Source organism: Melospiza georgiana, chromosome 22 (assembly GCF_028018845.1).
Source record: "Melospiza georgiana isolate bMelGeo1 chromosome 22, bMelGeo1.pri, whole genome shotgun sequence".
NCBI lineage: Eukaryota > Metazoa > Chordata > Aves > Passeriformes > Passerellidae > Melospiza > Melospiza georgiana.
Window position 1 is genome coordinate 6058495 of NC_080451.1, and position 23118 is coordinate 6081612.

General features: G+C 57.9%; 3 protein-coding genes across 4 annotated transcripts; 1 reads left to right on the plus strand and 2 right to left on the minus strand.

Annotated features, from left to right (window-relative positions):
* Window positions 1-1810: 1810 nt before the first annotated feature.
* Window positions 1811-6272, plus strand: TMEM269 (transmembrane protein 269). The gene is made up of 6 exons (XM_058039410.1): window positions 1811-2047; window positions 3275-3422; window positions 4633-4730; window positions 4821-4964; window positions 5845-6045; window positions 6125-6272. Exons 1-6 carry the CDS (start codon window positions 2023-2025, stop codon window positions 6232-6234), a joined length of 726 nt encoding a protein of 241 aa, XP_057895393.1. The 5' UTR covers window positions 1811-2022; the 3' UTR covers window positions 6235-6272.
* A 1547-nt stretch (window positions 6273-7819) lies between these two features.
* Window positions 7820-9462, minus strand: SVBP (small vasohibin binding protein). Of its 2 annotated transcripts, XM_058039396.1 has the most exons (3): window positions 8903-9462; window positions 8090-8211; window positions 7820-8008 (listed from the first exon to the last, which is right to left on the minus strand). In XM_058039396.1, exons 1-3 carry the CDS (start codon window positions 9111-9113, stop codon window positions 7922-7924), a joined length of 420 nt encoding a protein of 139 aa, XP_057895379.1. In that variant the 5' UTR covers window positions 9114-9462; the 3' UTR covers window positions 7820-7921. The 2 variants fall into 2 exon arrangements, with proteins under 2 accessions (XP_057895379.1, XP_057895380.1); XM_058039397.1 differs by lacking the exon at window positions 8903-9462 and having other exon boundaries at window positions 8090-8417.
* A 1549-nt stretch (window positions 9463-11011) lies between these two features.
* LOC131092597 (E3 ubiquitin-protein ligase TRIM62) lies at window positions 11012-21788 on the minus strand. The gene is made up of 6 exons (XM_058039378.1): window positions 21705-21788; window positions 19378-19796; window positions 16890-16985; window positions 15063-15319; window positions 13698-13813; window positions 11012-11729 (listed from the first exon to the last, which is right to left on the minus strand). Exons 2-6 carry the CDS (start codon window positions 19783-19785, stop codon window positions 11179-11181), a joined length of 1428 nt encoding a protein of 475 aa, XP_057895361.1. The 5' UTR covers window positions 19786-19796; window positions 21705-21788; the 3' UTR covers window positions 11012-11178.
* Window positions 21789-23118: the final 1330 nt, after the last annotated feature.

Below are 23118 nucleotides of genomic sequence, written 5' to 3' on the forward strand. Positions count from 1 at the left end.
CCCGCTGGTGGCCCTGGCGGTGTCGCCCGCCCCGCAGCCCCCTCGCTATCGCCGGCCCTTTGCTCGGCTCCCCCAGCTCGTGACACCCTTGCACAAGTTGGGGTCACCTGGCACAGGGAAAGGGGACCCAGGGCAGGGGGTGAGGGTGGGGGGCACCGGCTGTACCCCCGTGCCACTGGTGGGAATTGGGGTGGGGTGGCACAGGGTGGTGGCACCTTTTGGGTGCAGTCATGCTGTGGTGGCAGTGGGTGCAGGGACAGGTGTGTGGCAGTGCCAGGGGGCTGCTGTGGGGCTGTGGGACTGTGGGGCTGTGGGACTGGTGTGGGTGTTTGGGACTGGTGTGGGTGTTTGGGACTGGTGTGGGACTGGTGTGGGTGTTGTGGGACTGGTGTGGGTGTTGTGGGACTGGTGTGGGGCTGTGGGACTGGTGTGGGTGACATGGGACTGGTGTGGGTGTTGTGGGACTGGTGTAGGTGTTTGGGACTGGTGTGGGTGTTTGGGACTGGTGTGGGTGTTTGGGACTGGTGTGGGTGACATGGCACTGGTGTGGGTGTCCTGGCACTGGTGTGGGTGTCCTGGCACTGGTGTGGGTGTCCTGGCACTGGTGTGGGTGTCCTGGCACTGGTGTGGGTGTTTGGGACTGGTGTGGGGCTGTGAGGCTGCCATGGGTGCTACAAGCAGGACACAAATACAGGTGGTGAACACTTGGCAGAGGTTTTGTGAGCATGGCATGGGTGCTGCGAGTGTGGGATGGGTGCTGTAAACCTGGCGTGGGTGCTGTGGGCATGGGATGGGTGCTGTGAGTGTGGGATGGGTGCTTTGAACCTGGCATGGGCAATACAAAGCATGGTGTGAGCACTGTGAGCCTGGCAGGGGTGCTGTGAGCCTGGCAAGGGTGCTGTGAGTGTGGCATGGGTGCTGTGAGCCTGCCAGGGTGCTGTTAGCAGGATATGGGTGCTGTGAGCCTGGCAGGGGTGCTGTGATTGTGGAGTGGGTGCTGTGAGTGTGGGGTGGGTGCTGTGGGCATGGGATGGGCAGTACAAAGCATGGTGTGAGCACTGTGAGCCTGGCATGGGTGCTGTGAGTGTGGGTGCTGTGAGCCTGGCAAGGGTGCTGTGAGCAGGATATGGGTGCTGTGAGCCTGGCAAGGGTGTTGTGAATGTGGCATGGGTGCTGTGAGCCTGGCAAGGGTGCTGTGGGCAGGATATGGGTGCTGTGAGCCTGCCAGGGGTGCTGTGAGCCTGGCACGGATGGTGCAATCCTGGGATGGGCCCTGAGAGCCTGGCATGTGCTGCATGAGTGCGGGATGGGTGCTGGAGTGTGGGATGGGTGCTGCGGGTGTGGGATGGGTGCTGGGGGTGTGGGATGGGTGCCATGAGCTGGGCGTGGGTGGCGTGAGCCTGCCCAAGGGGCTGCAAAGCTGGCAGAGGTGCCGTGAGTGTGGCACGGGGGGGTCCACACCCGCAGAAGGCGAGGAGTGAGCCTGGAATGGGCGCTGTGAGAGGTGCCAGCAGAGCGACAAGGGTGCTGTGAGCCTGGCACGGGTGTTATCAGCGAGACACCCGAGCTGCGAGTGTGACACAGGTGCTATCAGCGCCCCATGGGTGCTGCCAGCCCGGTCCTGCCGCTGTGGGTGCTGCGAGCCTGGCACGGGCGCTGCGAGCCTGGCACGGGCGCCGCAGGCTTGGCACAAGCGCTGCGAGCCTGGCACCGGCGCTGCGAGCCTGGCGTGGGCACCGGGAGGCTGGCAGGGGCGCTGGGAGGCTGGCAGGGGCACGGCGAGCCTGGCATGGCCCCCCGGCCCCCCGGGGCAGCTCCTCCCTCGCCGGTGGTGCCAAGCGGCTGCGAACCCCCCGTGTCCGTGTCCGTGGCCTCTGGCCGGACCCACCCCCGCCGGGTGACTCAGCCCGAGAGGCTTTTCCTTATATAACGCGGCACCGCGCGGAGCCCCACGGAGCGGCCCCTGCCTCAGTTTCCCCGGGCCGGGCCGTCACTGTCGTCGCTGCCGCAGCCGCCGCCGCCATGTGGATGGTGTCACCGCCGGTCGGTAAGTGTCACCTGGATGCCGCTCGGCCCCTTGGCGAGGTGTCCCCCATCCCTAAAAATCATCACTTGGCAGGGGTTAGGAGAAAAATTAGGGTTATAGGGGCAGAAAATTGTAAAATACACGCATAGCCCCCCCAAAAATAGGTTGACTTTGAATTTGTGGTGGCTGAACCCCTTTTCCTTGCGCCTCCTAACGCACCTGGGAAGAACCAAAATCACCTTGTTTCCCCCACCTAAAGCAGTGATAAAAGCAGCGGGAGCGGCGCAGGGTTAAGGAATTCCCTCCCATCCCAGCACGGAGGTTTTGGGGTGACAAACGCCAGGATCGGGCGAGCTGGGGGGCCCCGGCCGTGCCCGGCTTTGTGACGCTCGCAGGTGCCTGGAGCCGGTGCTGCCGCAGCTCCGGAACATTCCCGGCGCCTCGGCAATGGGAAAGGGACGGCAAATCCCTAAAATTCCACTCTCCGACATCCCCAAACTCACCCCGAATTGAAGGATAAAGGCGGGGAGCGCGGCCCCGGAGACCCGCGGCGGCCGTGCGGGAATGCGGGGGGATTTTCCCGGCTCAGCCCGGGCTCAGCCCGGCTCCGGGCGCGGTGTCCAAAGGTCGCTCCCGGCTCGGAGCCGCCGACCCCCGGCACCTCCTGGGCTCCTCTGCCGCGGCTTTTCCTGGCTTCTCCCACCTGGGGAGCTGTTTCTGGTGGCGTTCCGGCGATGGAGCGGCGCTGGGGGGGCTCTGAGGGCGCTCGGGGGGGTTTGTCTTGCTCTGACGTGCTGTTTTCTTTCAGATGAAGGATCTGCCTGGCTTTGGGACACGGCAAAGGCGGGGGGCAAAGGACAGGACCCTTAAATTCTTTCCCTAAAGCTTAGCCCGATAGGTATATAAGATCCATAGAGCTTAAACCGGGGTTGGCTTTTAGTCTAAGCTTGGGTTTGGCTTAATTTCGTCTTTATTTTATTATATTTTTACGGTTCTTTTATTCGTTTCTTTGCTTTTTTTTTTTTTTTTTTGTTGGCCTCTTTTATTCCAATTTTTTGGCCGCCGGTGGGGAGCTCAGCAGCAGAGCTTGCACGAATCAATCCCCTGCTGCTTTCCTAAAGAGATTTTGGGGGATTTTGGTTTGAGGAGGGGGAACCCCTGCACCGACCCTGCTATGTTTTGTGTTTTTTTTTTTTTGGGGGGGGCTGCAGCCCCTCCGTGGTTTGGAACACGCTGGGGGGTTTGTAGGTATTTTCCAGTCCACCAAGAAGCTGGTGCTGAGCGAGCAGGCGGGACGGGGCCGGGCGCTGGAATTCCTGCGGAAAAACGCGGCCAACGGCATCTCCGTGGCCAACCTGCTGGCGGGGCTCTCCTCCATCCTCTGCAGCGTCAACAGGTGGGGAAAAACTGGGAAAAACGGGGGGAAAATCGGGGCTGGGGAATGGGGGTCACACGGGATGCGCTCCCCTTGTGGCCGAGCGGGTGGGCAGGGTCCTCTCCTGACTCCACAGTTTGAATAGGTGGGGGAAAAAAATGGGATAAAAATGGGAAATGTGGTGAAAAAGATGCACAGAAATGGGGGTCAGCTTGGTTTTTCTGCGAAAGGGGGAAATGAGAGGGCAAAGATGGTAGAATAGTGTGGTTTGTCCTGGTTTGCTGGGAAAAAGGGGGAAAGGGGAGAGGAAAGATGGAAATAGGGTGAAAATCGGGTAGAAAAGTGTGGTTTGTCCTGGTTTGCTGGAAAGATGGAAATAGGGTGAAAATTGGGTAGAAAAGTGGGGGCCAGCCTGGAAAAAGGGGGAAAGAGAGGGAGGAAAGATGGAAATAGGGTGAAAATCGGGTAGAATAGTGTGGTTTGCCCTGGTTTGCTAGAAGAAGGGGGAAAGGGGAGAGGAAATATGGAAATAGGGTGAAAATCGGGTAGAAAAGTGCAGTTTGCCCTGGTTTGCTGGAAAGGGGGGGAGAAAAGATGGAAATAGGGTGAAAATTGGGTAGAAAAGTGAAAGCCAGTCTGGTTTTGCTGGAAAAACAAGGGAATGGGGGAAAAGGGGATGCAAAGTGGGGGACACTGTGGTTTGGCTCTCTCCTCACCTTTGGCCTCTGCAGCATCAAAGGATGAGGGGGGAAAATGGAGGAAATGGGCGGAAAAGGGGTGAAAAAGAGGGTTGAGAAGTGGGGATTACCCCAGTTTTTCTGGGAAATGGGGGAAATGTGATGAAAAAGGAGGAAATATGGTGAAAAAGGTGTAAATGTGGTGAAAAAGAGGTGGGAAGTGGGGGTCACCCTGGATCTGCTCCCTCTATGGCCAACCTCAGAGGTCAGGTTCTCCTCCATCCAAAATAAGAGGGCAGGGCAGAAAAGGGGAAATGGGGGGGGAAAAGAAGAAAATGCAGGTTGAAAAGTGGGGATCACCCTGCTTCTGCTGGAAAAAAAAAGGGCAAATAGGGCAAAGATAGGATGAAAAGTGGAAATCACCCCAGTTTTGCTCTCTCTGTGGCCAACCTGCTGGCTGGGCTTACCTCCACCCTCAACGATGGGGCAAACAAGGGGGAAATGGGGTGAAAAAGAGGGGAGCAGGGTGTGAGAAGTGGGGTGTCCCTCCTTAGGCAATACCAGTACTCCTGCTGGCTGCTGCTCCTGGGTTTCCTGCTGGATCTGGCCGATGGCGCCGTGGCCCGGCAGCTCGACGCCTGCTCTGCACTGGGTGAGTGCATCCCCCCTGGGCCAGGGCTGACCCCATGGGCGTCCCCTGTGCCCGGTGCCCACCTGGCACTGCCCCTCGCTGCCCCCACAGGTGCCAAGCTGGATGATTTTGCTGATTTCACCACGTTCGGGCTGGGCACGGCGCTGCTGCTGCAGCCCCAGGGCGTGCTGGGCGGGCTGCTGAGCCTGGCCTATGTGCTGGCTGTGTTTGCCCGCCTCTGCTTCTTCTCCAGCGGTGAGTGAGCCCCTAAAAGGGGGGGGGGGATTGGGCTGTGAGCCCCCACATTGTGTTCTGGTTTGTCTGAGTGCCACTGAGTCCCTCTGAGTGCCACTGAGGGGACCCCGGCCAGATCTGGGGGTACCAAAGGCAGGCAGGCTGAACCTGGGGGTACCAAAGGTAGCCAGGCTGAACCTGGGGGTACAGAAGGACAGAAGGACAGCCAGGCTGAACCTGGGGGTACAGAAGGACAGAAGGACAGCCAGGCTGATCCCTGGGGGTACAGAAGGACAGAAGGACAGCCAGGCTGATCCCTGGAGGTACCAAAGGCAGCCAGGCTGATCACCTGCAGCTCAAGAGATGCTGGAACATGAAGATGAAGGGGTAGACTGACTCTTAGCAGGGGTTAATCCAAAGGAGCCCCTACACCTTAGGGGGCTCCTGCTGAGAGCCTTAGAGAGGTGCCAAAATTACATTTAAAGGGAGGTGGAAAGCTAAAGTAGATAACTTTTTGCTAACCAACAAGAAATTTACTATAGATAACATTTTACTGACCAATAAGAAAAATTAAGGAATGGATACTGGGAAATGGATAATTAGGACAGCCTATGGAGAAACACTTGGGGATTGACTCCTGGTCTCTGGATAATCACTCAACATCCTGGACTGAAAGTTCTGGATGGAGGGGATGGGATGGGATGCTGAGGGATTGATGGAGAGCCAGGGTGGGGATTTGGGGATGATCTCAGCAAAGGAAAGGGATTACACAGGTAAAAGGAAGGGCTACAATGTGGGGTAAACCACTTGGGAAAAACACGGGGATACAAAACCAAAACTATTACAGAGCATTACAAAGTATAAAAACCACAACAACACTGAAGTGCTGCCGCCCCCCCAGGGATCCCCTTCACCTACCGAGGGCTGCCGTGCCCCTACGCCTCGGCGCTGCTGGCCAGCACCTTCCTGCTGACCGGGGGACACGTGGCCCTGCTGCGCGTGGCCGCCACCGCCATGACCCTGTTCATGGCCGACTGCGGCTGCTACCCCCACGACAGGGTGCTGGAGTCACAGCTCTGGAAGAAACTGGTTTATGCTGGAGGTAAGGACGGGGATGAGCTCTGGGGATGGGGGGTGAAAGGGCAGGGAGAGCGGATGGCCAAGGATTGTCCTGCTCACAGGGGTGGCGGCCGTGCTGCTGGCGCCGACGGCGGTGGCTGCGGTTTATTGCCTGGCCTGGGCCACGTCCTACATCGTCTTCCCCTTCGCCCTCTGGAGCTGCAAGGCCTGAGCCCTCCCTAGAGCCTAGTAAAGCCTTCCTCATCCTCATCCTCGTCATCCTCGTCCTTGTTTCGGGTGCTGCTTCCTCCCTTCACTCTTCCCGCTGAATCCGAGTGGCTGCTAAGGTAAAGAAAGAGAGGCTCGGCTGCAGGGAAACCTCAAAATCCCAATCCTTTGTGGGGATTGATGGAAATCCCAAAATCCCTGTTCTTTGTGAGGATTGATGGGAAGCCCCAAAATCCCTGTCCCTTGTGGGGATCAAGGGAAGCCCCAAAACGCCAATCCTTTGTGGGGATTGAGGGAACTCCCAAAATCCCTGTCCTTGGTGAGGATCGAGGGAAAACCCAAAATCCCAATCCTCTGCAGGGATTGATGGAAGGCCCAAAATCCCTGTCCTTTATGGGGATCGAGGGAACCCCCAAAATCCCAATCCTTTGTGGGGATGGAGGAAAGCCCCAAAATCCCAGTCCTTTGGAAGATTGATGGAAGCCCCAAAATCCCTGTCCTTTGCGGGCATCAAAGGAAGCCCCAAAATCCCTGTTCTTTGTGGGGATCAAAGGAAGCCCCAAAATCTCTATCCTTTGTGGGGATTGAGGGAAGCCCCAAAATCCCTGTTCTTTGTGGGGATCAAAGGAAGCCCCAAAATCTCTATCCTTTGTGGGGATTGAGAGAAGCCCCAAAATCCCTGTTCTTTGTGGGGATTGAGGGAACTCCCAAAATCCCACTCCTTTGTGGGGATCAAGGGAAGCCCCAAAACCCCCACAAATTTTACACCTTTCCTTCGTGGGGATTGAGGGAAGCCCCAAAATCCCTGTGTTTTGGAGGGATTGAGGGAAACCCCATCCCCCCAACAGCAGAGAGCTCCAAATCCTTGGGAAATGGGAAATTTAGAGTTTGTCCTGACAAGAGACCCCCAAGCCCTTCTCTGCACAGGAACCTGAAGTTTAGGGATCCCTCACACTGTGGCCCAGTAGGAATTAATTACAAAGGGAGGTTCACACTCCAAAAACAAGGAGGGCCCTCCCTGGCTGGGAGGAGGAAGATGCTGATCAAACTTCCACAGGGTTTCCAACACAGGATTCTCTGGGAGCAGCTTAGAATTCACCACTTAACCCGTGGCTGCAGGGAAACACCACATCCCAAACGTGGTTTATTTTCACCCTCTCAGTGCGACACAGCTGGGGCAGGGAAAGGGGGGCAGCAGGACTCGATCCAAAGTCTCTGCAGGGCCGGAGGCCGCCGGACAGCAGCGGCTGGAGCAGAGGGTGTGGGCGGAGGAAGGAAGCGAAGGTCAAACCTGGCGCTGCAGGAACGCTCGGGATCCCCGGGGAGGCTCTGCCGGCTGCAGCAGCTGCGGGATGCGGCTCCTGCTGGATCCCATTGGGACAAACCCCGGCTCCGGGAGGGCAGAACCCTGCCCTGAAGCAGGGAATGGCTCCTGCTGCGTCCCCATGGGATTAACCCCAGCTCAGGGAGGGCAGGACCCTGCCCTGAAGCAGGGAATGGCGGGGTGGGGCCGTGCCTGGAGCCGGCACCCGGCACTGCAGCTGCTCTGGCCTCAGGCCATTCGCACCCGGAGCAAGCAGGAGCCGGGAGACAGAGAACCAGCAGAGATTTTATTGATACAAAAAGGGCGATTTGATAATAAATACCGGGGGATTAGAAAAGGGGGGGTAGGGCAGAGGCCGGGCTGGCTGTCATTCCCCGGATCCCTGCATCTGCTTGCAGAAGGAGTCGAACTGCTGCTGCTCCAGCTCCGTCATCACCCGGTTCAGGGCGTAGATCTGGGGTGGGGAAAGGGTTAGGATGGCAAAGGGGCCTCGGCCGCGGCTCGGGCCGGGTCCCTCCCCATTCCCCGCTCCCACCTCCGCCCGCTGCCGCTGCTTCAGCTCCTGCTGTGCCGACCTCTGCTTGGCCTTCTCCAGGCGAGCCGCCGGCTCCCGCGGCTTCGGCCGCTCCTTCCGCGCCCCCGCGCCCGGATCCATGGCTGCGGCCCGGGCTGGGGTCACCGGGGGTCCCGGAGCCACCCACAGGGACCCCCCGGCCCTGACACCCCCACACAGCCGAGGCTCGCATGGGGTGCCCCAATGGCACCCCCAAAGGGGACTCCCCACATCCACCCTGAGGTGACCCCCAAATGCATCCTAAGCCTCACAGGAGAGACTCAACCCCACCCGGAGCCTCTCGGGTGCCTCACGCCCACCCCACAGTTATGCTGAGCCCCACAGGGCCCCCCCAAGGCTTCTCCCCGTCACCCCCCATTGCCCTCAGCGGCCCCATCTCCTCACACCTCGCCCCACAACACCCAGAGCACCCCCAAGCTCACACACACCCCGATCCCAAACCCCCTGTCCCCCCTCACAGCCCCCTGCACCCCATCGCCCACAGACACCACTGAAGGCCCCCAGGCCTCTCACAGCCCTCTCCGTCTCCCCAGCCCCTCATAAACCACAACCCGCCCGAACCCCCCCACCCTCAGTGCCCCACAAGGCGCCCCCCGTGCCCACAGCCCCCCCAGTACCCAACAAGCTCCTTCCCAGGCCCACAGGGACGCCTCAGCCCCCTCCAAGGCCCCGGTGCCCCGTCGCTGCCGCAGCCGAGCCCGTCACGCCCCTCGCTCCCTCAGCCCCCGGTGCCCCCTCGTTCCCCCGGTGCCCCCCCCCCGCGTTCCCCGGTACCGGAGGGGCTGTGCCCGGGGCAAGATGGCAGGGCACCCCTTCCGCTTTTCGGTGCTCGATTGCCCACCCTGGGCGCACGCGCGGAGAGCACGGGCCGGGCCCCGCAGCGCCGCCTGGCGGGCGGGGAAGGGAACTGCTCCCAGTGTGCCCCACTGTCCTTTACTGGTGTGCGACACATCCCCACACTGTCCTTTACTGGTGTGCGACACATCCCCAGTGCTCCTTTACTGGTGTGTGACACAGCCCCAGTGCTCCTTTACTGGTGTGCGACACATCCCCACACTGTCCTTTACTGGTGTGCGACACATCCCCACACTGTCCTTTACTGGTGTGCGACACAGCCCCAGTGCTCCTTTACTGGTGTGTGACACATCCCCAGGGCTCCTTTACCGGTGTGTGACACCCCCAAACATCCCCCCCAGTGCTCCTTTACTGGTGTGTGACACATCCCCAGTGCTCCTTTACTGGTGTGCGACACATCCCCAGTGCTCCTTTACTGGTGTGTGACACATCCCCAGGGCTCCTTTACCGGTGTGTGACACCCCCAAACATCCCCCCCAGTGCTCCTTTACCGGTGTGTGACACATCCCCAGTGCCCCACTGTCCTTTACTGGTGTGCGACACATCCCCAGTGCTCCTTCACTGGTGTGCGACACATCCCCAGTGCTCCTTTACCGGTGTGTGACACATCCCCAGTGCTCCTTTACCGGTGTGTGACACAGCCCCAGGGCTCCTTTAATGTTGTGTGCATCCCCCAGTGCCCCTACTGTCCTTTACTGGTGTGTGACACCCCCTAAACATCCCCCCCAGTGCTCCTTTACTGGTGTGTGATACCCTCCCCAATGCTCCTTTTTACTGGTGTGTGACACCCCCCCAGTGCCCCGCTGTCCTTTACTGGTGTGTGACAGCCCTCCAGTGCTCCTTTACTGGTGTGTGACACATCCCCAGTGCTCCTTTTTACTGGTGTGTGACACTCCCTACACACATCCCAGTGCTCCTTTACTGGTGTGTGACACTCCCTACACACATCCCAGTGCTCCTTTACCGGTGTGTGCCACCCCCTACACATCCCCCCCACCCCCTACACATCACCCCCTGCCCCGTGTTCCTATAAACAGCCCCCCCTATACACCCCCATCCCTCCATATACAGCCCATGCCCTGCACAGCCACACATCTCCCCTATTACACCACAGTCCTGGCCCTAAAGATCAGCCCCTTCTGTCACCCCACTGTACAGCCCACCCCGTTACCACCCCACACAGCTGCCTCCATACACCACACCCATATATGACAGCCCAGCCCCTACACAAAACCCCATACACCCTACAGAGACCCCCCAAAACATCACAGAGCACCCGCTGTGTGCAGCCCACTGCCCACAGATCAGCCCCTCTGTACAGCCCAGCCTGCACAGCCCAGCTCCCACACAGCCCCTGGACATTGCAGTACACAGAGAGCCCTGCCAGGGCTGGCACAGCCTGGCACAGCCTGGCACAGCACAGCACGCATGGCATGGCATGGCACAGCAGAGCACAGGGCTGTACATGTGGCACGTGTGTCACAGTACATGTCCCACGGCATGGTGATCCCTGACACATGGGTGTGACACCCATGGCACCCCCATGATGGTGACAGACCCCTGCCATGGCACAGAGCAGGGCACAATGTCCCAGCACAGTGTGGCACCCCCATGATGGTGACAGACCCCTGCCATGGCACAGAGCCAGCCACAATGCCCCCAGCACAGTGTGGCACCCCCATGATGGTGACACACCCCTGCCATGGCACAGTGCCACAATGTCCCCAGCACAGTGTGGCACCCCCAGCATGGTGACACACCCCTGCCATGGCACAGAGCAGGGCACAATGTCCCCAGCACAGTGTGGCACCCCTAGCATGGTGACACACCCCTGCCATGGCACAGTGCCACAATGCCCCCAGCACAGTGTGGCACCCCCAGCATGGTGACACACCCCTGCCATGGCACAGTGCCACAATGCCCCCAGCACAGTGTGGCACCCCAGCACGGTGACACACCCCTGCCATGTCACCCCACGGTGCCCCCAGCCCAGCCCCCCCACCCTGGGGCTCTCCACCACCCAGCCCCTTCTCTCCAAATCCTTTATTGCCGATCCCAGCCCCCCGCACTGGGATCCCCTGGAAGCACAGGACCGAGAGCAGCAGGCGCAACGCCAGACCCTGCCCAGCACCGGCACCAGTTCCTGGAGTGGGGGAACACCCGCCAGGGCCGGGGGGGACACCCCAAAACCCCCCCTAGATACGGACGGTGTTGATCCGCAGCGGCTGCACGTTCTTGCCGTTGGCGTGGCTCTGGCCAGGGCTGAAATAGGAGCACAGCTTGCCGGGAAACCTCTCCCTGAAGGTGTAGAGCCAGGACATGTCGTCGGCGTTGTAGAAGATGAGCAGCCCCTTGTCGTAGTCCAGGAAGACGCCCACCTTCTCCAGCTTGCCCTTGACGTTGAGCCGCGTCCAGGGCTCGGTGCAGGCGCTGTACTGGTTCCCGTCGTGCATCACGATGCAGTAGAAGCCGCGGCTGGGCTGGATCTGGATGCTGCCCTTGCGGGTGACGGCCTCGTGGGCCAGGCCGATCATCCACTGGGTTTTTTCGGACACCACCACCTCCCAGTAGTGCACGCCGGCCCCGAAGGCCTCGGCGCCCAGCACCGACACCTCGACGTCGAAGCGGCGCGGCGAGTCCTGCAGCGGCTGCGGGTGCAGGTTGCCGTAGGCCACGATGGTGCAGTCGTCCGACAGGATGAGGCGGTGGTGGGCAGTGCCAGGGTCCAGGGTCAGCGCTGCTGGCACTGCCACAGCAGGGACGGGGGGGGAACGAGGGTTAGTGCAGCCCTGGAGACAGCCCAGGTGCCACCGGGGTGACGAGCGGCACGGGGAGGTCACCAGGGTGGTCTTGTGCTCATCCCTCACTGGGGTGTTCTGTCCTCATGCTCATCCCTTGTCAGTGATGTTCCCCATCCCTGCTCCTCATCACTGATGTCCCAGACCCTTTGGAGCAATGTCCCCATCCTTTGTCAGTGATGTTTCCCATCCCTGCTCCTCATCACTGATGTTCCAGACCCTTTGGAGCAATGTCCCCATCCTTTGTCAGTGATGTTTCCCATCCCTGTTCCTCATCACTGATGTTCCAGACCCTTTGGAGCAACGTCCCCATCCCTTGTCAATGATGTTTCCCGTCCCTGCTCCTCATCACTGATGTCCCAGACCCTTTGGAGCAATGTCCCCATCCCTTGTCAGTGATGTTTCCCATCCCTGCTCCTCATCACTGATGTCCCAGACCCTTTGGAGCAATGTCCCCATCCCTTGTCAGTGATGTTTCCCATCCCTGCTCCTCATCACTGATGTCCCAGACCCTTTGGAGCAATGTCCCCATCCCTTGTCAGTGATGTTTCCCATCCCTGCTCCTCATCACTGATGTCCCAGACCCTTTGGAGCAATGTCCCCATCCCTTGTCAGTGATGTTTCCCGTCCCTGCTCCTCATCACTGATGTCCCAGACCCTTTGGAGCAATGTCCCCATCCTTTGTCAGTGATGTTTCCCATCCCTGCTCCTCATCACTGATGTCCCAGACCCCTGGCAGCAATGTCCCCATCCCTTGTCAATGACATCCTGTTCCCTCTCAGGTGATGTCCCCTTCTTCATCCTTCACTGGGGTGTACTGTCCTCACTGATGTCCCCTGTCCCTCACTGCTGTGTGTCTGCTGCTCATCACTGATGTCCCAGATCCCTGGCAGCAATGTCCCCATCCCTTGTCAGTGACATCCCATTCCCTCCCAGGTGACGTCCCCTTCCCCATCCCTCACTGAGGTGTTCCATCTTCATGCTCATCCCTTGTCAGTGATGTCCCCTGTCCCTCACTGCTACGTCCCTGCTCTTCATCACTGATATCCCAGACCCTTGGCAGCAATGTCCCCATCCCTTGTCAGTGATGTCCCCTGTCCCTGACTGGTGTGTCCCTGCTCATCACTGATGTCCCAGACCCTTGGCAGCAATGCTGCAAGGGCTGCACTAACCCTCGTCTCCATCCCTTGTCAGTGACATCCCATTCCCTCCCAGGTGGTATTCCCTTCCCCATCCCTCACTGGGGTGTCCTGTCCTCATGCTCATCCCTTGTCTCAGAATCACACAATGATGAGGTTGGAAGAGACCTCCAAGATCATCGAGTCCAACCTGTGCCCTAACACCTCAACCAGACTATAGCACCAAGTGCCATGTCCAGGCTTTTTAAGCACATCCAGAGATGGTGATTCTACCCCTCCCTGGGAAGAGCATTCCAGTGCTCTTATTATTCTTTTGGTGAAAATTTTTTCCTAATATCCAACCTGTACCTTCCCTGATGTAGCTCAAGACTCTGGTTCTGTCAGTGCTGCCTGGTGGAAGAGACCAACCCCACCTGTCTGCAACCTCCCTTCAGGAATGGACTGAAAGGATCCTAGAAGAACTACCCAAAGAGCTTTCCAAAGAGTCTTGGAAGAACCTCCCCAAAAAACCCAAACCTCCCTTCAGGAATTGTAGAGAGCAATAAGGTCACCTCTAAGCCTCTTGTCCAGGCTGAACAACCCCAGCTCCTCAGTGATGTTCCCTGTCCCTCACTGGTGTGTCCCTGCTCCTCATCACTGACACCCCAGACCCTCAGCAGCAATGTCCCCATGCCCTGTCAGTGACATGTGATGTCCCCTTCCCCATCCCTCACTGGTGTGTTCCTGTCCCCGGTGACCTCCCCATCCCTTTCCACTCCCCCATCCCCATGTCCTCACCAGGATGGATGTCCTGGAAGAGGGATTTCCAGATGGTGTACTGCAGTGGGCCCATGTACTTGGAGGTGGGGAAGTCCTCATAGGTCAGGTTGGTCTCGTGGATCTTCCCCTTCAGCCTGTGGAGAAGAACATTGCTGTGTGATGTCAGAGCTTGCCTCAGTTTCCCAATCCTTCCCCAGGGGCCAATCACCTCTCCTTTCCCCCTCCCTTGCCCCTGCTGAGTGCTGTCTGTCAATCCTGGCATTCCAGAAGGGATTGGCAGAGTTCAAAAGATGCCTTTCAGCCCTGGGGGACATTGGGCCATCCAGGTGTCATTTGTCCCCTGAGACTCGCCCCCCTTACCTGGTTGGTGGCTCCCTACCCCTTCCCTGCCCCTCTCCCCAGGGTTCAAAGGAACAGCAACCACGGGCTCAGGGAGTTCTGTTGGAGCTGGTGCTGCATTCAGAGGCCTGTGGGCCAGAATAAAGCTCTGCATCCAAACCCTCCATCAGAACCGACTCCTTTCCTTCACCATCGCCTTAAAGCTTCTCCACCAGAGGTAAACCTGAGGACCAGACCCTGTCATGGGGAAAAGCTCCATCCCACCACCACCAGAGCTCCTGCATGCCTGGACTTGTCCCAGGTGCCCAGCTGCAATAGCCAGCTAGCCAAAGGTGTCTCTGAAGTGAAACCACCACACATCCAGCCAGCCAAAGATGTTTCTGGGGTGAAACCACCACACATCCAGCTTAGCCAAAAGTGTCTCTGAGGTGAAACACCACACATCCAGCCAGCCAAAGGTGTCTCTGGGGTGAAACACCACACACCCAGCTAGCCAAAGGTGTCACTGAGGTGAAAACACCACACACCCAGCCAGCCAAAGGTGTCTCTGAGGTGAAACACCACACACCCAGCTAGCCAAAGGCATCTCTGAGGTGAAACACTACACATCCAGCTTAGCCAAAGGTGTCTCTGAGGTGAAACCACCACACATCCAGCTGGCCAGAGATGTTTCTGAGGTGAAACACTACACATCCAGCTTAGCCAAAGGTGTCTCTGAGGTGAAACACCACACATCCAGCTTAGCCAAAGGTGTCTCTGAGGTGAAACACCACACATCCAGCTGGCCAAAGACATCTCTGAGGTGAAACACTACACATCCAGCTTAGCCAAAAGTGTCTCTGAGGTGAAACACTACACATCCAGCTTAGCCAAAGGTGTCTCTGAGGTGAAACCACCACAGTTTCCACCTTTGGTCGAGCAGCAAGGGCCAGACGAGCCCAGGCACGTTCCACCTGGCCATACTGGTATTAATTCCAATAAAAACACACGCTACCGAGGCAGGGGTGACACGGGTGACACCGCCACCCCCTCACCACCACCCACCTCTCGGAGAGGGACGCCACCCCGGCCAGGAAGACGTGTTTGTCGGCCTCGGCCAGGCGCTCCTGCAGGATCTGGGTGCCCTCCTGGACCTTGCGCAGCTGCTGGCTGTAGCGCTGGATCTTGTGCTCAATGTCGCTGAGCGTGCGCGCCGTGTCGGCCTCCAGCTCCTCCAGCATGGCCTTCTGCCGCTCGCGCAGCAGCCGGTGCAGCCGCTCAAACGCCTCCCCGATGGTCCCCCGCAGGCTCTTGGCTGAGGACTTGGGGTGCAAAGGGGGTTAGGGGTGCACAAAGATCGGCTGGTCAAGCCAGGAGGTCCCTTAATCACCCAAGTGAATGTCTACAAGGGTATTGGATCATGCAAAGGTGGGTTTGGTTGTGTGTCCTTAAAGACTGAATGGACTGAAAGGATGTTGGAAGAACTAGCCAAAGAGGTTTCCAAAAAGCCTAGGAGAGCCTCCCCAAAAAAACCTAAAAGAACCCTAGGAGAGCCTCCCCAAAAAAACCTAAAAGAACCCTAGGAGAACCTCCCCAAAAAACCTCAAAGAACTCTAGGAGAACCTCTCCAAAAAAAAACCTAGGAGAACTTCCCTAAAAAAACCTAATAGAACCCTAGGACAACCTCCTCAAAAAAATCCTAAAAGAACCCTAGGAGAACCTCCCAAAAAACCTAAAAGAACCTGAGGAGAGCCTCCCCAAAAAACCTAAAAGAACCCTAGGAGAACCTCCTCAAAGAAACCTAAAAGAATCCTAAAAGAACCTCCCCAAAAAAGCCTTACAAAGAAGCCTAGGAGAATCTCCCCAAAAAAACCTAAAAGAATCCTACAAGAACCTCCCCAAAAAACCTAAAAGAACCCTAGGAGAACCTCCTCAAAGAAACCCAAAAGAATCCTAAAAGAACCTCCCCAAAAAAACCTTACAAAGAAGCCTAGGAGAACCTCCCCAAAAAAACTAAAAGAACCCTAGGAAAACCTCCCTAAAAAAAACCATAAAAGAACCCTAGGAGAATCTCCCAAAAAAAAACCCTAAAAGAACCCTAGGAGAACCTCCCCAAAAAAACCTAAAAGAACCTTAGAAGAAACTTCTCAAAAAAAAAACTTACAAAGAACCCCCCAAGAACCCTAAAGTAACCCTAAAAGAACCTTCTGAAGAACCTAAAAGAACCTCCCAAAGATCCTAAAAAAGCACCTTAAGGAATCTTCCCAAGAAACCTAAAAGAACCCTACAAGAACCTTCCAAAGAACCTTAAAACAATCTCCAAAAGAACCCTGAAAAAAAACTCACAAAAATTTATGGAGGTCTTAAAAGAATTCTTAAAGAACCTTTAAAGAGATCTTTTAGGAACCCTAAAAAAAAACCCCTAAAATCCTCTAAAATTCCTCAAATTACACCTTAAAACCCCCTTAAAAAAAAAAAACAAAAAAAAAAAAACAGGAAACCAAAACTAAAAAAAACCCCAAAAACCTAAAAAGCCCCACCTCACTTGCTGGTGGGGACGGGGAGAAAATTGAACATCACTGGACATTGAACCCCTGAGTGAAGAGATAATTAATTAAATTAATTAAAAAGATAAATCAAAGCAGGCCTGCATGAAATTACAGATGGATGAGCAGCCCCATTGGGGGACCACAGAAGGAAAAAATGGTGGAAATCCAGGAAATTGTCCAGTTTGGAGTGTTTGGAAGCTCCAAAAGCAGGCTGGTGAGGGTCAGGGTTGGGGTGTCATTGGGGTGGCAATGAGGTTGACCCCAATTCTGCTTTGGGGGGCTGTGAAGGGCTGGGGGTAAAAGAGGGGGTCCCCAGGGGTGACAGTGGTGTCCTCACACATACCTTGGTCTCAGCCAGCTGCTTCTTGAGGAGCTGCAGGGCTTCTGTGTGGCCACGCTCGCTCTCCTGCAGCCCCTGGAGCTGCTCCTTCAGCTCCCGCTGGGGACAGGAGGGAAAACCCAGAAATTGGTGATTTGGGGCAAAAAAGGGATCCCACAGGGAGCTCTCCCACCCAAACCAGCCATGGGGTTATGGGGCTGTGGGATGGCCAGGTTATGGGTGGCCTCTGTGGGATGAGGGTCCTGCCTGGGGTGGGGGTGACAGGTCCTGGATTGGAAGGTCCTGGATTGGGGGACAGCTCAGCCATGGGGGGATTTGGGGGTTCCCAAAGATTCCCAGTGGGGATGGAGAAGGGGGATCCCAGGGGGATAACGTGTGGAGCAGTGTGGAGGGATGGAGGGATGAATGGATGGATGGATGGATGGATGGATGGATGGATGGATGGATGGATGGATGGAGGGATGGATGGATGGATGATGGATGGATGGATGGATGGATGGATGGATGGATGATGGATGGAGGGATGGATGGATGGATGGATGGATGGATGGATGGATGGAGGGATGGATGGATGGATGGATGGATGGATGATGGATGGAGGGATGGATGGATGGAGGGATGGATGGATGGATGGATGGATGGATGGATGGATGGATGGATGGATGGATGATGGATGGATGGATGGATGGATGGATGGAGGGATGGATGGAGGGATGGATGGAGGGATGGATGGATGGATGGATGGATGGATGGATGGATGGATGGATGGATGATGGATGGAGGGATGGATGGAGGGATGGATGGAGGGATGGATGGATGGATGGATGGATGGAGGGATGGATGGAGGGATGGAGGGATGGATGGATGGATGGATGGATGGATGGATGGATGGATGGATGGATGGAGGGATGGATGGAGGGATGGAGGGATGATGGATGGATGATGGATGGATGGATGGATGGATGGATGGATGGATGGATGGATGGATGATGGATGGAGGGATGGATGGATGGATTGATGGAGGGATGGATGGAGGGATGATGGATGGATGATGAATGGATGGATGGATGGATGGATGGATGGATGGATGATGGATGGATGGATGATGGATGGATGGATGGATGGATGATGGATGGATGGATGGATGGATGATGGATGGATGATGGATGGATGGATGGATGGATGGATGGATGGATGGATGGATGGATGGATGGATGGATGGGGCTGGCCCCAACACAGACAAAAGGACTGAGGGAACAGACAGACTGGAGGAATGCATGGAGCTGATCCCAGTGAGGAGAGGAGGAGGGAGTGACAGACAGACAGACAGACAGACAGACAGAAGGGAGCCGTGGCACTGACCCCAATGGGGAAAAGAAGGAATACAGGGAAATACAGGGCTCAGGGACACGTGGGCAGGAGGAAGTCACAGGAGTGACCCCCATGGAGACAGGAGAGGTGCACAGACAGACTGATGGGGAAATGCATGGGACTGACCCTGACAAGAAAATAATTGGTGCAGGGACACAGGGACAGACAGGAAAACAGCGCAAGGATGACCCCCACAGGGACAGGAGGGTTGCAGGGACAGACAGAATGACAGGACGTGGGCACAGGGCTGACCCTGAGAAGGAAAAGCAGTACAGGGACAGAGGGACTGGAAGAAGCCACAGGAAGAAGCCTCTGCTTCCATAATGAGTGTCTGGCAGGAGCAGGGACAGGAGCAGTGGCCTCACAGAATGACACCAGCCTGGAGGGGACCCCAGGGACCATGTGGGGTTTCAGGGCAGGCAGTGGGAGCAGCAGTCCTGGTGCTGGGGCTGTCCCTGTCACCCTCAGAGCACTCACAGTGCTGTGACCCTAAAGGTGACAGATGGGGTGCAGGGACAGATAGACATACAGAAAGAAGGCACGGGGCTGCCCCTGATAGGGAAAAGAGGGAGTGCAGGGATGGAAGAAGGGGTGCAAGGACAGAAGAAGGGGTGCAGGGACAGGCACATGGGAGGAAGCCACAAGACGGATGCCCATGGGCTCAGGATGGGCACAGGGACAAAAGGGAAGGGCACAACCACGGATGTGAGAGGGACCAGGTGGACATAGCAGCCCCAAGGAACCCCACAGGGACCTGTGACTGTGTTCACAGGGGTCTGAGGATGAGGGAAGAGACGAGGATCTGACTCCATGTTTCAGAAGGCTTGATTTATTATTTTATGATATATATTATATTAAAACTGTACTAAAAGAATAGGAGAAAGGATTTCATCAGAAGGCTGGCTAAGAATAGAACAGGAAAGAATCATAACAAAGGCTGGGCTGCGATTCGCCATTAATTAGAAACAACCAGCATGGGCCAATCACAAATGCACCTGTTGCATTCCACAGCAGCAGATAACCATTGTTTACATTTGGTTCCTGAGCCCTCTCAGCTTCTCAGCAGGACAAACCCTAAGGAAAGGATTTTCCACAAAGGATGCCTGTGCCAGGGACCCACCTGCAGCTCCTCGAAGGCGTCATCCACGTTGGTGACCTGGTGCTGCTCGTGCACGGCCGGCTCGTCGCAGAAGAAGCAAACCACGGCGCGGTCGGTGAGGCAGAAGAGCTTCACCTTCTCGTGGTCCTTGCAGGGGAAGGGGCTGCGCTGGGCGCCCAGGATGGCGTCCAGGGGGAAGGCGCTGTAGCGCTCCACGATGTTGGCCAGCTTGAGGCTGGGCGCCAGCGTGGGCTCGGGGAAGGTGCGGCGGCACTCGGGGCAGTCGCGCGTGCCCTGCGGCTCCTGGCGCACCCAGTGCTCCGTGATGCAGCGGCGGCAGAAGTAGTGCTCGCAGCCCAGCCCCACCGGGTCCTGGTAGATGCTCAGGCAGATGGAGCACAGCAGCTCGTCCTTGAGGCTGCAGGCCATGGCTGCTGGGGCTGGGGGAGAGGGTAAATGGGGTCAGGGGGGTGCCAGGGAGGCTGGGGAGAGGGGTACGGGGTAAGGGGCGTGAGGTTAGTGGGTGCTGGGAGAGGGGTACACAGGGTGAGACTAGAGGGGCACGGGGTTAGAGGGGCTGGGGAGAGGGGCACAGGGTTAGGGGAGAGGGGCATGGGGTCAGGGGGGCTGGGAAGAGGGGCACACAGGGTCGGGGGGTGTTGGGAGAGGGGCACACGGGGTTAGGGGAGAGGGGCATGGGGTCAGGGGTGATGGGAGGGCGGCTGGGGTTAGGGGAGCTGGGAGAGGGGCACACAGGGTCAGGGGAGAGGGGCACGGGGTTAGGAGGAGCTGGGCACAACAGCACAGGGTCAGGGGGGGACCAGGGAGAGGGGGCATGGGGTTAGGGGGGCTGCGGAGAGGGGCACAGGTTCAAGGGGTGCTGGGAGAGGGGCACAGGGCTAGGAGGGACCAGGGAGAGGGGCACAGAGTCAGGGGGGGCTGGGGAGAGGGGCATGGGGTCAGGGTGAATGGGGGATTGTGGGGAGGGGGACCATGGGGGAACAAGGTGAATGGGGGGCTTTGGGTGGAGGAGAGAGGATGAATGAGGGGAGGGGGTAAAAGGGGGGGCTTGGGGTAGAAGCAGTTGTGGGGGAGAGGGTGAGTGAAGGCCTTGGGTTGATAGGGAAAGGGTGAATGAGAGGGTTTGAGGTGGAAGGTAAAAGGGATGGGGGGAGGTTGAAGGTGGAGAGGGTGAGTGGAGGCCTTGGGATGAAGGTGAGAAGGTGAGCAGAGGGCTCGGGGTGGGAAGAGGCTGGGGGGAAAGCTGTAGGGGGAAAGGCTCAATGAGGGTTTGGGGTGGGAGGAAGTTAAGGGTGAGAGAGTGAGCGGGGGCTTGAGGGGGTGAATGGGGATTGATGGGGAGGGCATAAGTGGGGGGACTTGGGGTGGGGAGAAATGGGGGAGTAGGGGAGAGGATGATAATAAGGGGGATGGGGATCAGGTGGGAATGGGGGGCGCAGGGTTTGTAATGGGGGGCAAGGTGGGGGTCGGGATGCAATGGGGGCTGGAGGGGCTGCAGTTGGGGAAATGGGAGTGTCAGGAGGCAATAAGGGGCTGGAGGATTTACAAAGGGGGGAACAGAGGGGGTCAGGGTGCAATTGGGGGTGCTCAGAGGGTCGCACTGTGGGGAATGGGAGGATCAGGCCACAACAGGAGGATGTAGGGTTACAATGGGGGACCAAGCTGCAACAGGGTTGCAGTGCAGGGAGGGGGAACTGGGGGGCGGGATACAATGAGGGGGGGCTGGAGGGGTTACATTAGGAGATCAGGATGCAACGCGGATAATGGGAGCATCAGGATGTAGTCGGGCGGATTTGGGATAGATCAGAGCAATGCTGGGAGAGGACACAATAGGGTTGCAATAGGAGCGAAGCTGGGGGTGAATCAGATACAGAGCATGGTCTGACAGGGGCACCGGGGATATTGGGAGTGGGGCTGAGCCTGCAGAGTGCTGGGGGGCAGGGATGAGGCTGAATGAGGGGCACAGGGGCGGGTGGGGCTGAGGCTGGGTTGGGGTCCGGGGCTGAGGCTGGGTCTGGGGTCCGGAGCTTAGGCTGGGTTTGGGGTTTGGGTTTGGGGTCCAGGGCTCAGGCTGGCTCTGGGCAGTCAGGATTAAGGCTGGATTTGAGCTGCTCGGGTTCAGGCCGGAATTGGGGGCCGTGGCGAGGCTGCCCGTGGCGGGCTCGGGGCTGAGGGTGGATCTGGGGGGCTCGGGGCTGGGGTTGCACCGGAGCCTCGCGTTCGAGCCGCCCCCCGCTCGCGGCCGAGCCCGGGTTCGAGACCGGTCCCCGCCAACCCCGTCCGATGCCACCCGCGCCTCCCTCAGCCGCCGGCGCTGGTGCCCTCACCCAGCCGGTGCCCGGTGCTGCTCTGGTGCCGTGCCCCGGTGCCGGTGCCGCTGGGATCGCTGTCCCGCCGCCGCCTCAAGAGCGGCCCCGCCGCGACGGGCCGGGGGTGGGCGAGCGAGAGGGGGCGCGGCCGCGCGGCACTTCCTGCCCGCCCCCCCCCCCCGCGCCCACAGTGGGCCCGCCCCCACCCCATTGTCCCCCGCGCGGCGCGGCCTCGCCGGCGCGTACCATCGCCGCCCGCGGGGGGGCGCTTAAAGGGGCCACGGCCAAGGCAGCCGTGCGCTGTCCGTCTGTCCGGACAGCCGGCCACTGACCCTTCCCCATCCTGACCTAAAGCCCTTTTTCTATCCCTGTCTGTCCCTCTGTCCATCCCTTTCTCTTCCACTCAGCTATTTCCCTGTCCAGCCCTTGATCCATCCATTTGTCCGTCAGTCGTTCTGTCCCTCTGTCCTCTGATCTTTCCATCCATCCTTCCACCTCGGTCTCGGTCCCCTGTCCAACCTTCTTCCCTTCCAGACCTTAATCTCCCTATCCATCCATTCGTCTGTCCTGTCCCTCTCTCCACCCATCTGTCCATGCACCCATCTCTCTGTCCAATCATCCATGCCTCCCATTGTGCATCCCTCTACCCACTCCTCCCTCCCTCTGACCCTCCATCAATCCCTCCAGATCTCCTTGTTATCCTGTCCACCCATTTCCCCATGCGGTCCTTAAAACCTTCATCCATCCATTTGTCCATGTCCCTGGACTCTCATCCATCCATCCATCCATCCATCCATCCATCCATCCATCCATCCATCCATCCATCCATCCATCCATCCATCCATCGCTTGCTCTCCCATCCACCCATTCCTCTTATTCCTCTGTCTCTCCATTTGTTTATCCATCCTGTCTATCCTTCCTGTACTCCTGCCCCTCTATCCCTTTCTTCCTCCCAGTTTCCTGTACCCACCAGTGACCAGAGCCAGGTGACCCCACAGCTGACACTGACAAACCTATTGCTGAGACAACCCTGCTTTCCCCCCAAACCTATTGCTGAGAGAACATTGCTTTCACCCCAAACCTATTGCTGAGAGAACACTGCTTTCACCCCAAATGTACCCATTTAGCCAAAAATTGCAGAGAGGAGTTTTGGGTGGCAGATATCTGCTGTGTCATCACCATGCTTGGCCATGGTGGGACCAGTTGGGACCAGTGGCAGCACTGCCTGCCCCATAATGACGTTTCTACCCCCTGGGATCCCCAGGGATCCTTAACTCCCCACTTGAGGGACCAGAGAGACAAAGAAGGAGCCCTGGGGTGGGGGTAAGGGGGGCTGGAGGATGGAGGGAGCAGTGGGGAAGGGGACACAGTTCCTGAGGGCAAGTTGAGCTGCATATTTGGGAAGAGGCGTGACTGCCTGGCCAACAGCCAA

Excerpts from the sequence above, each read along its gene's own strand:
- TMEM269 (XM_058039410.1), top strand. The coding sequence starts at position 2,023 with ATGTGGATGGTGTCACCGCCGGTCG. Across the intron at positions 3,423-4,632 it reads ATCCTCTGCAGCGTCAACAG|GCAATACCAGTACTCCTGCT; the intron begins GTGGGGAAAAAC and ends GTCCCTCCTTAG. Across the intron at positions 4,731-4,820 it reads CGACGCCTGCTCTGCACTGG|GTGCCAAGCTGGATGATTTT; the intron begins GTGAGTGCATCC and ends CTGCCCCCACAG.
- SVBP (XM_058039396.1), bottom strand. The coding sequence starts at position 9,113 with ATGTGTCGCACACCAGTAAAGGACAGTGTGGGGATGTGTCGCACACCA. Across the intron at positions 8,212-8,902 it reads CCCCGGGCACAGCCCCTCCG|CCATGGATCCGGGCGCGGGG; the intron begins GTACCGGGGAAC and ends CCCGGGCCGCAG. Across the intron at positions 8,009-8,089 it reads AGCAGCGGCAGCGGGCGGAG|ATCTACGCCCTGAACCGGGT; the intron begins GTGGGAGCGGGG and ends TCCCCACCCCAG.
- LOC131092597 (XM_058039378.1), bottom strand. The coding sequence starts at position 19,785 with ATGGCCTGCAGCCTCAAGGACGAGCTGCTGTGCTCCATCTGCCTGAGC. Across the intron at positions 13,814-15,062 it reads GTGGCGTCCCTCTCCGAGAG|GCTGAAGGGGAAGATCCACG; the intron begins GTGGGTGGTGGT and ends TCTTCTCCACAG. Across the intron at positions 11,730-13,697 it reads CTTCCAGGACATCCATCCTG|TGCCAGCAGCGCTGACCCTG; the intron begins GTGAGGACATGG and ends CTGCTGTGGCAG.